This window comes from Platichthys flesus, chromosome 11, assembly GCF_949316205.1.
Source record: "Platichthys flesus chromosome 11, fPlaFle2.1, whole genome shotgun sequence".
Classification (NCBI taxonomy): domain Eukaryota; kingdom Metazoa; phylum Chordata; class Actinopteri; order Pleuronectiformes; family Pleuronectidae; genus Platichthys; species Platichthys flesus.
In genome coordinates, this window is record NC_084955.1 from 15,011,754 (window position 1) to 15,028,095 (window position 16,342).

The window sequence follows — 16,342 nt, forward strand, 5'->3', positions numbered from 1 at the left end:
CAGCAATCTCTGTTTTTTTCCCCACATTCCGCCCCTCTTCCCCTACTGTATGTCCTCATAAAGGGTTTATAGTGTTTTGATGTGATGCAGGGCTTGATGGGATATGCCCATGGTTGACTGGCCAGGGGTGTGGGCCTTGGGAGCTGTAGTTCAGTGATGGAGAAGTCCGCAGGGAACTCATCAGAGACAGTGCTCTTCAAAAGGATGCACAGTTTCTAGTCCCAGATCAGCACTAACAGGAGATTGAATTCATCAGCTAATTATCAAGCCCCAGATTAGTCACGTATTTTGAGTCTGTTGAGTTGGTGGGTTGGAACAAATGACCCTTTAGGACCGGGGCTGCAGAGTGCTTTTTAAAGTCAGTCGCTTCACGCCATGCCCTTTGCAGCAGTACAGCTGCGACTGTCCATCTCAAACAGTCAACAGCTGGAACGTGTTCCCGAGACACCGAAACAGAAACACCAGCTGTGACGTGCGGAGCGGATGCAGATCCGAGCGTGCCAGGAACACAGGGAAACAGTAGGGTTCAGTCACGCTGGAGATGACCACTAGGATTCCCACACAGTTTGACCTTTTTCCAAACGCGATGTTGTCAGCCCCTTTGTATGTGGGCGCATCTCAGGACGTAATAAATGTGGGAGTCAAGCCTGCTGTGGCTGCAGGTGTAGGCCCGCCGTGGGACATGACACTGCTGCAATGCACAACAGAGCCCAGCCGTTCAAAGGAGGCGTCTGCGGACTGTGCCTCTTCCTCTCCCACACCACCCGCCTTCTCCCCCGGTACCAGCCCATTGATGTCAGAAAAACCTGCTTTCTTCCCAGAGGAGACTGAGGAATCGCCACAGCAACAACCCCCCCTCCCTCCGACCCCCCCCCCCCCCCCCCACACACACCAAAAAAAAAAAAACTCTCTTCATGGTCACCAAAGAGAAACGAGAAAGCTTGAAAGCCAGGCAGAGAGGGAGGAATTGTGCAACGGAGAGAATGGGGAGGGGGGATGTAAGTAAATGAACTGCGCCTGGAGAAGAAAGGTTCTTTTAGAGTCCTTTCCTCGCCACATATGGGCTCGCTCCCACCAGCACGAGGGATGGGGAGAGAGAGATACCGCTTGTTAAAGGACGACAACAGGTGGTCTGATGCAGTTGCACAATTTGTCCGTGTAGGAACTTTTCAATCACCTCCGCTGCAATTTATTCCTGTGCAAAAGGGGGAGACACGGATCGCCCTGAGGCTGGCCAGGGACACCAGGCTGCACTGATACTTCACATTGTGCCGCTGCTGTGTAAAAGCAATGGAGCTACTGGAACATGCAGGGACGGCACAGCGCTTGTGAGAGAAATAAATACTTTCTTCATGCTTCATACATGCTTCAAATATGATTTACGCTTGAAGGAAACCGAGGACACACCGAATTACAGCTCTGATTCAAAACGCAGCTGCCTTATCTTGACCAAATTAAAGCTCTTTATCAATAGAAATTAATATTTAACATCTCTTTATATGCTGATTACCGGACAAGCGGTCGTGTATGTTAGTGGAGTGCCGAGGATACTCATTGAGCATTATTATGCAAATGATTCCATTATTCTGTCAGAGAAATACATGTTTGTAAGCCCCAGCGTCCCCTGTGTTCATGCGTTTCCTCACTTATTACGTTGACCCAGGCTGCGCCGGAGACAATCGCTCGACTGCTCTCAGACTGGCCCGCTTGACATTCATAGGGGGTGTCGTCTTCCAGTTGGGCCTTTTCAATCTGAAGATGATACTGCCCTGCAACAGAGATGGAGAGATGAATTGTTTTTGTGACATATTATGCGGTGATAATGATATGTACACTAAGTAGATGTAAATAATTACAAATAAGAGGGCTTTGTATTGTTTTCCTGCAAACACTCCACCGAATACAAACCTCACGGTTCCCTGCTGTTGCATGTGTATTGATAAGTGCCTCCTGTAGCCCCGTTTTCAGCTGTGGCTTTCAGTATCTTGAATTATACTGAAGGCAATTTCTACTTTGAAAACAGAAAATTTAACAATAAAAGCAATTTGGACTACAACAGCCTGCCGTTTCAATTCAGTACAGTAATCTACTACTGATGTTCGGGTGTTTGATTTGGTTAAAAATAAACTGCTTTCGTATTCTTCTAGAATGAAAACATCTCACTTGCAGAGAACCTCCCGCTGCAGGCGTTTCCGCTGACATGCAAGTGGTTGTCTACACTCTGAGCAGACGCATTTTGTTTCAGAATGAATTTTCCAGTGTTGCAAATAAAATCCAATCTCCGATTCACAACGTCGACGGAATAAACTGTCTATTAATTGATGCCAGGCAGAGTCCTTCTCTCTGTATCTCTCTTCTGAGATTGGTCCTGCCAACAGGGCTTGATTTGTTTGATGCATTGCCATAACCGGTGGGGATTAGACAATGTTCAGTGTTGGTTTTCCAGCTCCTGATTCTCTGGCTCACAGCCTACTAACATGTGCAAAATAGTATCTTGGTCTGACAACCACCCAGTCCTAAAAATTCATGTGTCAAGTAAGCTGGCAAGATAATTAACACCAACCAGAAGCAATTTTCGTGTCCAAGTTATCATCGAGTGCAGAGAGAGAGAGACATTGAAGTTATTAATCATATTCCTCTTTCCTGAAATCACAAATGCGGGAGTGCCATCACGCTGCTGAGAGGGTGTATTTATGGTGGGGGAGATGGCAGATGGCTGCAATGTGATTTGCCTACTTGTCCATTATCCTCTATTTATTTCGAAATTTACATAGCCCATATATGAGCCGCAGGGTGTATTCTCCCCTCCGCAAACCTGTATTGTGCCTTAAAGCTGAAAATACATAGTGTTAGATAAATGGGAAAAGCTGATCCAGTGGGAAGGAAAAGGGAAAACTGAGCAGTGTCAGTAAACAACATTTAGACAACCTATTCGCCGCAATCAGACAGACATGTATAATCAATACAGTTGGCTAAAGTTTATATCTCCCAGTGTTCTTTTTAATTGGAATATTCAATATCCTCTTTCATTTTACGTGCTACTGTATTATGGTTCCGGGCGACCCCCAAAGAATAGGCAGTATATATGTATACATATATATACGAAGAGAGACTATATATATATATATATATATACATTTTTATAAGTTTTTCTGATGTTCAAGGCTTACAAGATTTATTCAACTTAACAACTTAATTTGTAAAAACATATTTACCGTTGCCAATATGTCACGTACAAGTGGTGTTAAGATAATGTAGTGGTTATATGTAGTGGTTGAGTTGATAATTATATCATTCATAATTAAACTTGCCTTATTTACTGGATGCATGCCAAGAACCACAATTAGATTATACCTTGTAGATCAATCATTGAAAATAAATAAAGAGTCCCTCGTGGCTCCGATGCCTTGAACAGTGTGAGTGTGTTTGTCTTTGAAATTCAACATCTTGGCTCATGTCGATATTTACATTGCGGCTCCAGCTCAGGGAAAGAAAGGGTGCTACATGTCCTGCAAGTACACACTGAAATCAACGCTGGCCTCTCCTGTGTGCGAGCTCCAATGTGTGATTTCTGGCATTTTTTTTAGCATCCCTAAATACCCCTGATGGTGACAATCAGTGAAAACCGGTGGAGTAACAAGTGCAGTCAAGTGCCGTCTTCAACGATTTTGCTCTTTGTGTGCAGTGTAAAGTGATTGCATACATCAGCCGGCAGTTTGCAGTCTCTCTGCCTGGTAAATTGTACCTGCGCTGATGGATAATTTATTCACGAGTGTATGTTTGAGTGTGTGACAGCTTGTGTATGTGGTCTGCTCTGGACAGACATGTTCTTATTTTGCTGTGACCGATGTTAAAGGAAGCAAGTTAATTATTTTCCAGTCCTGTAACTAATCAGCTGACAAACACATCTTTTATTTTTTTGTTTTATACATTTGACCATAAACTTAAAGAGATTAACAAGCAGGGACAATGTGTGCACGGGTATTTCTGCATCTCCTCGTGTCCGCGTGTCGCTGATGGTCTCCGACACTGTACGACAGTGAAGTGCGGCTTGTCGAGTTGCAGGCTGATCAGGAACAGATGCTGTTCTCCTACTCGGGATTGCCTTCTAATTGGCTATTACTTTTTATAGACTGTAGTGCAGATTCTGCAACACTTTATTCCCAACCACATTTCACTGATATGCTGACACTCTTGACACTGTTGCTTCACTTTCATTTTATTTTTCTTCTGACTTTCCATGTGAGGGACAGCAGGATGTGTGAGATGCTCTTGACAATCACATCACCTCCTTTGTCCCAGATGCTCCCTGTATAGACAACCAGTGTGCCATAAGGTTCCCATAATGTCTGTGTTGCTTTATCACAGCATTTTGAAGCCATAGCAACGACATCATCTCATTTTCTTTTAGAGTAGCCAACATCAAGCTGCACAGTTAGAAGCTTCCTCCGCTGACAGTGGCATTTCAGAATCTAAAATGTCACAGGAAAGTATATAGAATTAATGCAAAACTCACGGCTGTTGTTAGGTTGCTATCTTTGCAACATGATAATTTCCTCTACTCTTTCCATTTCTCACATGTTCTGGCCTGTACAGCTTTACCTCCAGCAGCGTTATTTTATCTTATTCCACTCGGCTGGATTTTCTGTGTTGATCGTTTTTAAGAGATTTTTTATTTTCTTTAGCAAACTCATAAACTGGAAGGCTGTTTAAGGGAGATTTATGCTTACTATTCCAGGGCATTTTTTAGTGATTTGAAACAAATTCATTTATTTAGCTTGGATAGGTCTATCAAAACCCAAAAGGCCATAGACCTTATTCTGTGTGTATCCCTGTTCACCTCTCCTGGGGTTTCCAATCATGCTGTAGCGTGGAAAGCCTGGCAGGCTTCTCTGAGGTCCCAGGAGGAGGCCATCTTTCACCCACTGCACAGTCCCTGAGGCCCGGAGCACCTCACACCTCAACACAGCTGTGCCTCCCATCCGCACAGTGAGGTTACTGGGCTCAATCCTGAAGGCCTGCTGGGCCAGCGTACCTGGAGACATGAAGAGAGGAGAAGGAGAGCAGCTGGAGTGGATGTAGAGCAGCAAAAGGATGTGATGGGGTTTTGATGTGAAGACACAACCAAGGGGTGGGTTTGTGTGAGGAGTGTCAGGGAGGAAATAAAAAGGAGAAAGAGGGAGCATGGCATAAACATACACCGCAGGGGTACAGGCTTGTGGTCTTTTGTCTGAGAAGGCACCCCACTGTGTCTGGCCACATTATTCATCCTGGCATATGTTTTATTGATGGGAAACTGCAGTGATACGGCCCTGAAAATGAGTCAATAAAGTAATTACTGCAAATTAAATCCCCCCTTGGCCATGCAGATAGGGTATCTGGGGGAGGAGAAAAGCACGGGGTATCAGAGACCTCGTTCACCTGCGGTTTTTCCTCAGCGTCGATGTCCCACCAGCTAATTCCTCCTGGGAAGAGTAATGATTATCACTTTAATCCCCCTTGTTTGTCATAGGTGGGGTTCAGCCATCCTTCAACCAGGCTCTTCCCTGACACTCTGTGGTGCAGCGAGCCGGAGTCAGGAAGGGAACTTTAAAGCAACCTCTAGCAATGGGTCTAGGTTTATAAGACGATTTAACACAAGGGTTTATGAAAAGTCAAGTTCAAGGAGCAAAACACAACCCACATACTCCAATTAGGGCTAAATATCTAAATGGGAATCTGGTTTAAACAATGCCCCACAGAGGAGCCAGGCGGAATGTGCTTGGCTGTTTGAATCTTGACCTTCGTTGAAGCAATGACCAAGTTGTTTGTGAAGTGCATGCTCTGTTGCGTCTGACAACATGAGTGAGAGGCAGAGCTCTCAGATCAAGGCTGAACCTCACCTCACGTCAAATATGAAGGGCAAGATTGGCCATTACAGAGGATGCATACAAACAACCAAACACAGAGGCGAATTTGCATACGGTTTACATAAATGAATACTCAACAGTGATCCACTGTGGCCGCTGAAATAGGATTGTACTGTATTATTTTTGAGATGCAGAAATGCTTACGACCATATTAAAATGTAGTGATGAGACTTTTCATGTCCAAAAGTGGGTGAGAGTGTGCAGCGTCTGCATGATAAACAACACAATCTTTCTCTTTTAACAAGCGGGATTCATCATTAAACTGAACCTTTGCTCAGTTTATTACATTCAGAGGTTGTGCCGCTATTGCTTTTGCTTTACTAGTAGAGTCTGGTGGCTTACATAAGCTCATGTTAGCTAATTTTGTGTTAGCATGTCACAAGCTCACATCTGAATGGTTTGATCACAAAAGTAAAACCAGATACCTCGACGAGAAGCGTATTTGTTATTTCCTGCTGGTGGTCCCATTCCACCGCTCTCCTAACTCTCCTAATGTTGAAGTCCATGTCTCGTAACCAAAAGAGTCAGTTCAAACTGAGGGGAATTCAATATCTATTATCGTCAGTGGCCATTTCGCCACATTTCACCGAAAGTGTTCCAACTCAAGTTTCAGTATTAACGCTCTATGTTAAGGGGTTGGTTTTTTGTAATGAAAACAGCTGACTGGTCAAAGTTACAACCTGGAAAAAAAAGTTGATGACAGCGGTGATACTAAATGAACACATTAAAGCAGGCTATAAAAGCCAAATAATGAATGATAGTAAAATATGCTCAAAATGCTGTGTAAAGCAGGGACAGGCAGTTATTCTTGTCACGACTTGAGGAAAGGAGATGGACCCAGGAGCAGAGGTATAAAACAAAAGGTGTATTTAATACAAAAAGAGACTTTAACTTAACAAAACGCAAAACAAACACTAAAGGAATTGAAACACTGAAAAGACATGAACTAGAACAAGAAGACAAAAACACAAGGAAGCTTACTAGACTCAGGAAAAACAGCAACATGGAACACAGCAAGAACCGCAACATGGAACAAGGCTTGAAAAACAGACAACCCGACAGAGGACAAGGGGAAAGACAGAGGCTTAAATACACACAGGGAAGGCAGGGGTAATTGGCCACAGGTGCAACACATGAGGAGTTAGAAACACAATCACCAAGACAGGAAGTGAAGACAGAAACCACCCACAAGGAACAGAGACTACAAAATAAAACAGGAAACAGAAAACACAGGGACAGAAATGCATAAACTAAACTGACAGAACCTGACAATTCTCTGTAAATTTGACACAAGCAGCTCCTCTTAGAAGTTTTTTAACTTTAGCCTTTTCAGACATTAACTCCAGAAAATCATTCTCCGGACTGGGCCTTTCACAAATGAAGAACTTTGCAGGAGATTGTGCTGTTGGTGCAACAACAGGAAAATGTCTGGGACATTCAAACAAGCTTTGTCCCAGCATATTGCTGTTAGCCCATTTCACTAAAGGCTCTTGATTCCCGTTGTCTTTCAAATTTGACGTCTCCTCTTCAGTGCCTCCAGCTTCTTTCTGCAGTTTTGTGTTTTTCTGATGTTAGGAAAATCATTGACGCTCCCTCTCCCGGGGAATTTCTCCATGCTGTATTCTCACAAAATACTGCAAAATACTCATTTCTGATAAATGCTCAAAGGCCAAAAGAAACCACATTATTGTTCGGACCTTGTGAAATGATTATGAGTAAGCGACCAACGTCAGTGCTCTGTGTGACTTTTTTTTTTACCAAGGAACTGGATCTTAATATCTGTTGTAATAACATGCCTTGGTAAAGGCTGTTGTCAGCTGCAAAGCCAAGAATGTGAAAATGATGCAGCTATTGGTTTCTCAATTGAATGAGTGTGTGTATGTACATGGTTAATTGTTGATGTCTGTATATAGCGCCTTTTCGTCTTGATGACCCCTCAAAGCATTTTACAGTACAGTTTTACATGCACCCAATCACACACACACATTCATACAGTGCATCTATGTGCAGCAGTCCTCTCTAAGGGAAGGGGCCATTTGGGGTTCAGTATCTTGCCTAAGGACACTTAGGCATTCGGCATGGGGAAGACTTGGATCGAACCGCCGACCTTCTGGTTAGAGGACGACCGCTCCTTCCCCTGAGCCACAGCCGGGCGCATGTGTGTGTGTATACCACAGTAAGCCACTAAATTACCTTAAACAAGATTTTCACAGAGATTAGAAGATAAGTATGAGATTACCAGATAACCAGGTTAATCTAACCGTCTTACATTTACACTGCCAACTGGTGTTACCTGAGCAGGCAGATAAAGAAGGTAACCCATGCATGCATAGCAACTATTATTATATACTGAACATTAAATGAAGCTTGTAAGGCCACAGTTACTGTAACAACAAAGTGACGTCTGATTCTCTTACCCCAGACGAGACAGAGAAAGGGTAGAGCTGAAGGAGACACAATCCACCCCGACAGGAAGTCCATTTCACCGTGGAGACGTGACCTCCGACAATCCTGGAACAATCAAGATAGAAACAAATACAGACAAAAATGAACACCACATCCACCACAAGGACATTCATTAAGTCCAGCAGTGTGGTACTCTACATGCTGCAGCCGATTCAAAAGAAGCCTTTTTATTTTTCCATTTCTGATTTCTGACATACAAAGCTTGTGTTTGCGATAATGAAAAGAGGCCAGGCACGTTGACAACATTGGTACAACAACTTGAAATCAATCATTCACTCAATCAATTAGTCCATCAATCCTGCAATAATCCTGCAATTAAGCCACAAAGCAAATTGAAAGGCCTTAAGAACAGTCTGATCACAACCTCAAAGGAGCAACAATCTCTTTCACAAGCATGGTGTTGGTGATTCGTTTTTTGGATGCGAAGTTAATGCTGAAGAAACGTTTATGGCTTTGTTAGGTAAACGTGTGTTTCCCATTGAATCCAGCTCAAAACCCTTAGAACTGTAAAATGTGTGATTAGTTGTTGTAAAGACCTCTGTGGCTTCTTTCAGTATTTCTTGAGGCTTCAAAGCAGATGTACAATATGTTTCTCTTGTAGGTCGCAACACAGGGCAAATAAACACATTTGACAATGGTTAAACATTAGCTACTGCAAAGTAATAGAAGTCAAGGGCAGCATGGCCAGCAGGAATGTGTTTGTAGGTACAGAAATTGCTAAATGGTTAAATACAATTTATTGTGAACATTTTTTTTTTTCAAATAACTTGGGACCCTGGCCAAACTAATATGAACATTTTGCTAAATTAACCTTTTTTCTCTGCCCTTTGGGCCGTAACGGATTGTTTATCAAAAACTTGAAGGGACAAAGGGCACATACTCCCACCAATGCCCAATAGTCCTCATAAATGCAATCAAGCCACACCACTCATAGATATCAGTTGCCCAGATTTTCTGGTCAGGGTGTCTGCATTATTCCAGTGAAATGTCACTAAATTTCACACAATTCATGGATCTGTCCCATTCAACTGCTCTGCTCCTAAATGTACTGTGTTCTTCCCTGGCCAATATGCCACCCTTACACAAATTAGGTTTTGCCTAATCCTGCTAATAAACAAATGGCAAGTGGAGGTAAGTATATTGCTTGTTTAGGTTATGTAAAGTATTTATTTTGTTGTTTAGGGATAAGGAAAAGGTTAAAACATGCAATGGTACTATGAAAGGCCTGAAAAGCGTTGTGTCTCATACAACAGTGTATTTTTATTGTGAATGGACATATACATGTATATGTAGAGTATAAAAATGTCCAACTGTCATTATCATGGCACATTTTGTTTTGATTGCTGGAAAAAGTAGAATGTCTTTAGTGCTGGTTAAGAGTCTGTGGCATCTAATACTTTTCCTTATTTGACCAGGAAGAGCCCTATGTGGAATTTTTTGTCAGTTTGCAATCACTTCAATTTATCTGCTGCAGGAGTGGAACAAATAATAGTGATTTACTTAATTGAAAACTAAATATTTTCTCATCTGAATAGACGCAATGAATTGAAGGCAACGGCTCTTTGACGCATCTCCCTGCAGTCGATTAGTTGCACTCCAACAGGTTTTGATAAGAATTAACTCACACTCAATTATTTTTTCCCTCTCAAGACATTTGTGTATTTCAGAGCCCCCAGCACACTCTTTGAACACACAAGGACAATAACTCCCCTCTTCAGTGATTAGAAATTCTTTTCTGAGGTTAAAGGAGACAATCTTCTCTTTATCTTTGTGTATTCTAATGCGTTGTGTCGGTAAACACTCAAACACAAAGACTGCATCATGCCGAACGTAGCTTTTCTTCTTATATGCATTGCAGTTTATAGTTATCCGTCTCTCAATAGGTAAAACTGGATTTCTTTCAATTCACTGCACAACAGTGACAAAGAGGAACAGAAAAGGTTGCCGCTGACCTCATGAGTCATCACTTTCATTTGGCCTCTTAATGAAAGCAGACGCAGCCTGCCTGACCTCCCAACATTCCCATTACCAAGTCAAACAACTGCCTTAATTGCTTTAAAAATACAGCCAGTCATGAGAATGTTGATTCACTGATGCGTGTTTGTTTTCTTTGCATGAACAACCTGGGAAAGTGAAGCACTGGTGGAAAAAACTGTGAGATTTCATTTAACACTTGCTCAAAATATAACATTTGAAAAATAGCGGGCTGAATTTTAATTCCGTCCTCGGATTTTAGAAAGATTTTTCACATATTTTACTACAGCAGAGTTCATTGCCAGAGGGTTCTTTTTCCTCCTTGTTCTCCACCAGCTTCTTACAAATGCAAATTGGAAAGCTTGATTTAAAATTTGATTTGCTTGCAGAGACAAGGCTGCCACTCTCTCCACAAGGGCATCGGAGGCAGCTGAACCATCCAGCGTGGCCCCAACAGGTAGTTTTTTAATGGCGTCTTTCATAACATCATCAAACGACTCAATACACTCAATCATAGACCACTTTAACGTAAAACCCCATGAAATCAGTCAATTTGCAGAAAATGAGGTTTCAGCCTCCAATTCAGCCGCCCAATTCAGATGTGGTCCTAAATCTTTATCCCAACCTAACCTCTTACCAATCTCTCCAGTTGCCTGTGGGCCCAATTACTGTAGATTAAAGAAGCAGCGTTGTGAGCCATTACTGCTTTAACACTGAACTGCAGATGAAAAGGGTTTCTTAAAGTTGCAGATTAGATTATCTGCAGGATCTAATCACATCCGAATCATTGATTGTGCATTAAAATATGACATTATTTAAGCAGCCTGATTAAGAACTCGCAAGATGTGCTAAGCACAGACCTAATAGAAGCTCACTCAGCCACAGAGTGAATCATATCAGCCTGGTCCAGCAGTTCAGCAGCAGCTTTGACCTGTGCTACGTCAAGGCAGTCGCAGAAACCCAAGTTCGGCGTTAGTGTGTGCACTTTGTCTCCGCTCCCTTCAGCTCAGAGTTTCAAGAGTTTACTGGATTACTCTGACTTCGCTACACACACTCGCAAGCCTGCTCTGCCCAGGAAAAAGTTGAGAGACAGAGAGGCAAAACCTTCTTTCAACCTCCAGCAACTCAAGCACATCTCCCTGCCTATAGGGTGCACAGAGAGAAAGAGGGTGAGGAAGGCAGTCAGACTCACAAACACGCACACTGAGGGCGCACCTCCTTCTTAAAAAAAAAGAGAAAAAGGAGCCAAGAATCTTTGAATAAGTTTACAGATTTGCATGTGAGAGAGGGAGTTGTGCTTACCTGTTGAGCGACGCCAAGGCTCAGGAGCGTCATTTTGTCTTCCTGATCTACAGATGGCTCTCTGAACACAAGTGAGCCACGGAGATGTTAAAGAATGCCAATGGGACTCCCCCTTCTCTCACTCCTTCGTCTGAGAAGGAGGCAAACAGATAAAGAGCAAGGCAGAGAGGCAGTCGCTGAGAAGAACAACGGAGGAAGGTGTGTGCATGAGAAGTGCTGGTGGAGATGGATGCAAGGGGCGAGAACCTGAACAGCAAAATAGATGTAAAGAAAAAATGTCAGTGTCATTGGGCCCCAAGGAGTGAAACGATTTTTTGTCTTGAGGCCAGAAGGAAACCGACAGGATTAAAACGTTGTAGGTCCTTTTGTTTCAGCAGAATTTAATGAATAACTGTAAAATCTTGATAAAGCTGCAGTGAGTCATTAAAACGACCGAAAGAACATCCCTGTGCCTGTACTTTGCTTCAGTTCTGTCTTTCTAGGGAGCATTCACAAATCCCAGGATTTAGGATTTCACTGCACTGGGTTGGAAGGAGCAGAGCAGTCTGATACACAGACACAGAAGCAGCATGGATGTCCTCACAGCCGCTAGTTTGTAACATTTATGCTCATACATAATGAATGAAATAGAGTATCCACATATCTGTATTTCCTATACTGAATACTCCTGGGGTGATGTAGTGATGGAGACAGAGACAGGCCACAGAACCCCCCCCCCCCCCTCCCCCTCCCTTTTTCAATTATATACTCACAACTTAACGGTGGCTGGACAACACCGACATTTTCTCAGCGGAACATATTGAAAGCTTTTCTAGCAAGACAACTTAAAGGTCATGTTTATTTTTTGTGAGCATGTATTTTTCATTTGATGCGCTGATAGCCCACACTGGTGCAGAGGCTCTGTGGCGGCGAGACGTACGAGCTATTTGCACAGTATAAACACAAAAGCAGTTGCAGGCTACTGCTGCATCTGTGTTTTCACTGTGGGTCAGCCGCGCAGTAATGGCAGACCAAGCACTGTCTGTTAGCTCAGTGAGAGAGGGAGAGAGACTCCCACATTTGTGCAGCAAGCAATAAAGAAAGAGTGATGATGACGCACACCCTAATAGTGGCACAAATTCAAAGACTGTAACTTTATGCTATGCACACTGCTGAGTGCCAGTGTACAGTATCTGCTCTGTGTGTAGTGTGTGCCTGTGTACGGGCTGTGTGAGCTGGGTGTGTGTGTGGCCCAGATGTTAGCAGCTGGGTTGTGTAGTTAGAGCTGGCCCCACAGACAGTCATTAAGCCCAGCAGCCCAGGGCTGGAAGGTTAATTCCCCTGCCTGGAGGGGTATGTAGGTGGGAGGCAGGAGGAAAGAAGGGAGGGAGGAGGAGGATGAGGTGGAGAGGCGGAGGAGGGAGCAATAGGAGGCGAGGGGGCTGTGAAGCTCAGCACTCAGTTCACACAAACAGCACTGTCAGCAAGAGTGGAAGCGCTCCACTGCCAGACGAAGGAAGAGGAGGAAGAGAGCTGGGGCCTGACAGAGAGGTAGTGTGGGAGTGAGGGGGAGGGAGAGACGGACAGAGGACCTGAAGATGAATGGCAAGGGGGAAATGCAGGGAAGAGGAGGGAGATACAGAAAGAGGGTAAAGAGAATGCATGTCAGGAGGTTGGACAGGCAGAGGATAAGATGAAGGGGACACGGACGGGCAAGGTAATGGAGCGAGAGAAACGGATGGAGGAAGGAGACAGAAAGATACTGTAAAATGGGCTGTGGAGTGATGAATATAAGACAAGGGTGGAGCAGGAGATTGGGGGGAGACGAGAGGAAGGAAGGTTGACATGAGGAGTTGTTTTGAAAACCAACAGGAAGTCTACTGACTCAGACCAGTGCGGCAGGGAAAGCCGAGAGGAAGATTAATCAAAGAAAGCAATAAGCACCACGGTGGAAAGCAACACAATACGTGGAAGAGGGAAAGATGGGGTCATGTCCAGGAGATTGATTCAAAAAGTGGAGTGGGAGTGAGACTGCATGCAATGTTTTGTGTGTGTTTCAGTTCCTATGTATGCCTGTGGGTGTGTGCAGTATTTGTTCGGAAGGTGCATGGTGCAGGGAGGCGGGGGCAGGGGGGAGTGCTTAAATCATCTGTATTGCCATAAGCAATGTTGTAGCTTAGATTCTGTCAGTTAGCCCAAAAAATAGAAAATGCTTAATTCCAAAACAATGGCATGTTGGAATCAGAATCTAACAGTTTAAAGAGCCAGAGACATTCAGCATACAATATGTGATCCACACCAAAAAGAGAAATTAACTAGTTCAGTGCCCACAGTTCTTAGGAACCAGTTAATTTAACTACCGGGTCTCAGTAGCTCAATACTGCTTAGGTCTTCAACAAAGGGCTGCAAAATTGTCTTTGTGCATTGGAGAGTAGTTGTGAGCTGGAGAGTATTGCATCAAAAAAATCCGAGCCACGGCATTAACTACAGCCAACTGACCCGGCAATCTGATTGGAGACCCATCTTCTGTTGCCTGCCACAGTGCAGCTGCCATATCAGCGATGCTTCATCGTCTAAATCTGTGGACAAGGTCAGCATGTTTTTAAAACCTCCCCCCCCCAGGCCGATCTGGCTACCAGTCGACCACAGGAGAACGAGATTCAACAGGCAGCGACAGACTCGGAGTCGGATGCATCAGAGGAAACCAGAAATGACAATTACATGGCATCACTAAAATAACAAGTAGCCAACAGAGATAAGAGGGCTTTTACAAGTCTGACAGCAGTAATCCGCTTCAGCAGCACTTTCTTCAAAAGTCTGTCATAGTGATGAAGTCTAAAAAGGACAAGAACCTTGCTCCGCTGCTGGCATGTTTTGCAAAACGAGATTCTGGAGTTGCTGTCTCTGGGTGACCTGCGGGCCAAGCGATGCCGAAGCGTGTGGACAGTACGTGTGTCAGGGTTAAGACGGATTTGGTAAAACCCAATTAAACACACAAATACACTCTTGGCTGTTCCCCTCCAATCTTCATTCCCCGTGTCCCCATGCATGTTTGCAGCAACATGGGAGTGCAGGGCAGGGCATGTGTTTGTGAGTGAGCAAATGTGTGGGCATGTGTTTGGGATGGATGGAGAGGCTTGAGACAACCAGCTGTGGTGTCCAGATTGAGGAGGGATTATTTCCCAAATCTCCCTCCCATTTACCTCAGAGGCCTAACAAGCTCCCACGAAGCCATGTTGATTCACCAATGTTGCAACACTAACTCTGCTTTTAATAACAAACACAGTGGACCATTCAAATCAGAGCGTATTGATGAGGTTTTACACAGATCTCAGACTTACAGACTGAGAAAGTGTGAGAGGGTCTATAGATCAAATCAGGATTTAAGACAGTAATTTAATTGATAGCTGAGTGAGTAATTAATAATTAAAAAAACAGCAAAAATAACTAAATATCCTCAAGTTGCGGGTGTCCAAGAAAGAAGCCAAAAGCTCAAAAGTACCTGACTACTTTGGGACAGTAGAATCTTTTATCTAATAAATTCCTGTGTGAAGTCATGAGGTCAGAGGCTGAGCAGGATCGCTGAAAACAATATTATTAGGTCACTGAGGGAAGAGGAGCCGGGTCAGATAATGAGACTCAATCTGGCTGAGTGAAAATGCATGGGAGGGAAAGTGCTGACACCTCCCTCGCTCGCGCTCATCCAATTCCACAGTGCTTACTCTGGGCCACTGATATTCATGCCGAGCTGTCCATCCACGGCCCACAAACTTTAACGTTCGCCGCCTCCACCGCCCCATCCATTACCCCCGCGGTGGGGATGGACGAGTGGAGAGCAGAGCAGAGAACGTGGCGCTGGGCAGGAGGGGGGAGGGCGGCCGGGGCAGGCGGACGAGACATGAGGGGACAATATTGAAATTTGAGGTCAGAAAAGACAATTGTGGTAGCCACTCTTGTGTGTCCCATTCACTTATTCAGAGCAACCTCACCCATGTACAATAAACACACACACACACACATTCACAGAGAGAGAGAGAGAGAGAGAGAGAGAGAGAGAGAGAGAGAGAGAGAGAGAGAGAGAGAGAGAGAGAGAGAGAGAGAGAGAGAGAGAGAGAGAGAGAACACACAACACCAGGACCTCCTATCAGAAGCAATTCAATATAAAGATACGCACAGCTCAGGCAATAACCTGATCCTGGTGAGAGATGTTATAGGCTTTGACAGGCGGGGCTGAGCCACACAGCCCAGGCTGTTCTCCCAGTGTCACTAACAAAACAGAAGGATTAGCGGATGAAACCGAGCTAAATCTGGGCAAGCTAAAAAACGGGGGCAAAAACAAGGCATGGAAAGAAACGATACTGAATGGATCCAAAGCCAGCCTGTGACAAAAGCTATTAGCCAATAAAAGGCCACTTTAATAACAAAGCCCTTGTGTTCTATTATTTATGTTCCGCTGTCCACAAATACAGCCACACACATAAACACTGCATGTATACAACGTGAACAAGTGTGCATGCCCCGCCTGTGCCTGAGCACACACACACACACACACACACACACACACACACACACACACACACACACACACACACACACACACACACACACACACACACACACACACACACACACACACACACACACACACACACACACACACACACACACACACGTATCTCTTCTATCAGGAATCCTCCACAGACTAGACTCAA

At 44.1% G+C, this 16,342-nt stretch overlaps 1 protein-coding gene and 1 long non-coding RNA gene across 2 annotated transcripts in view; one reads left to right on the top strand and one right to left on the bottom strand.

The window, feature by feature from the left end:
* nphs1 (NPHS1 adhesion molecule, nephrin) overlaps positions 1-8,390 on the bottom strand; it is a 37,890-nt gene extending 29,500 nt beyond the window's left edge. The window contains exons 1-3 of the mRNA XM_062398617.1: positions 8,327-8,390; positions 4,841-5,035; positions 1,647-1,769 (exon numbers count right to left, since the gene is read on the bottom strand). Of these exons, the coding sequence (XP_062254601.1) occupies positions 1,647-1,769; positions 4,841-5,035; positions 8,327-8,390 (382 nt within the window). The remainder of the gene's footprint in view (positions 1-1,646; positions 1,770-4,840; positions 5,036-8,326) is intronic.
* On the top strand, positions 1,115-11,875 carry LOC133964520 (uncharacterized). Its single transcript, XR_009923795.1, has 3 exons — positions 1,115-1,328; positions 10,739-10,806; positions 11,705-11,875. It is a non-coding gene; the product is annotated as an uncharacterized LOC133964520 (long non-coding RNA).
* Positions 11,876-16,342: the final 4,467 nt, after the last annotated feature.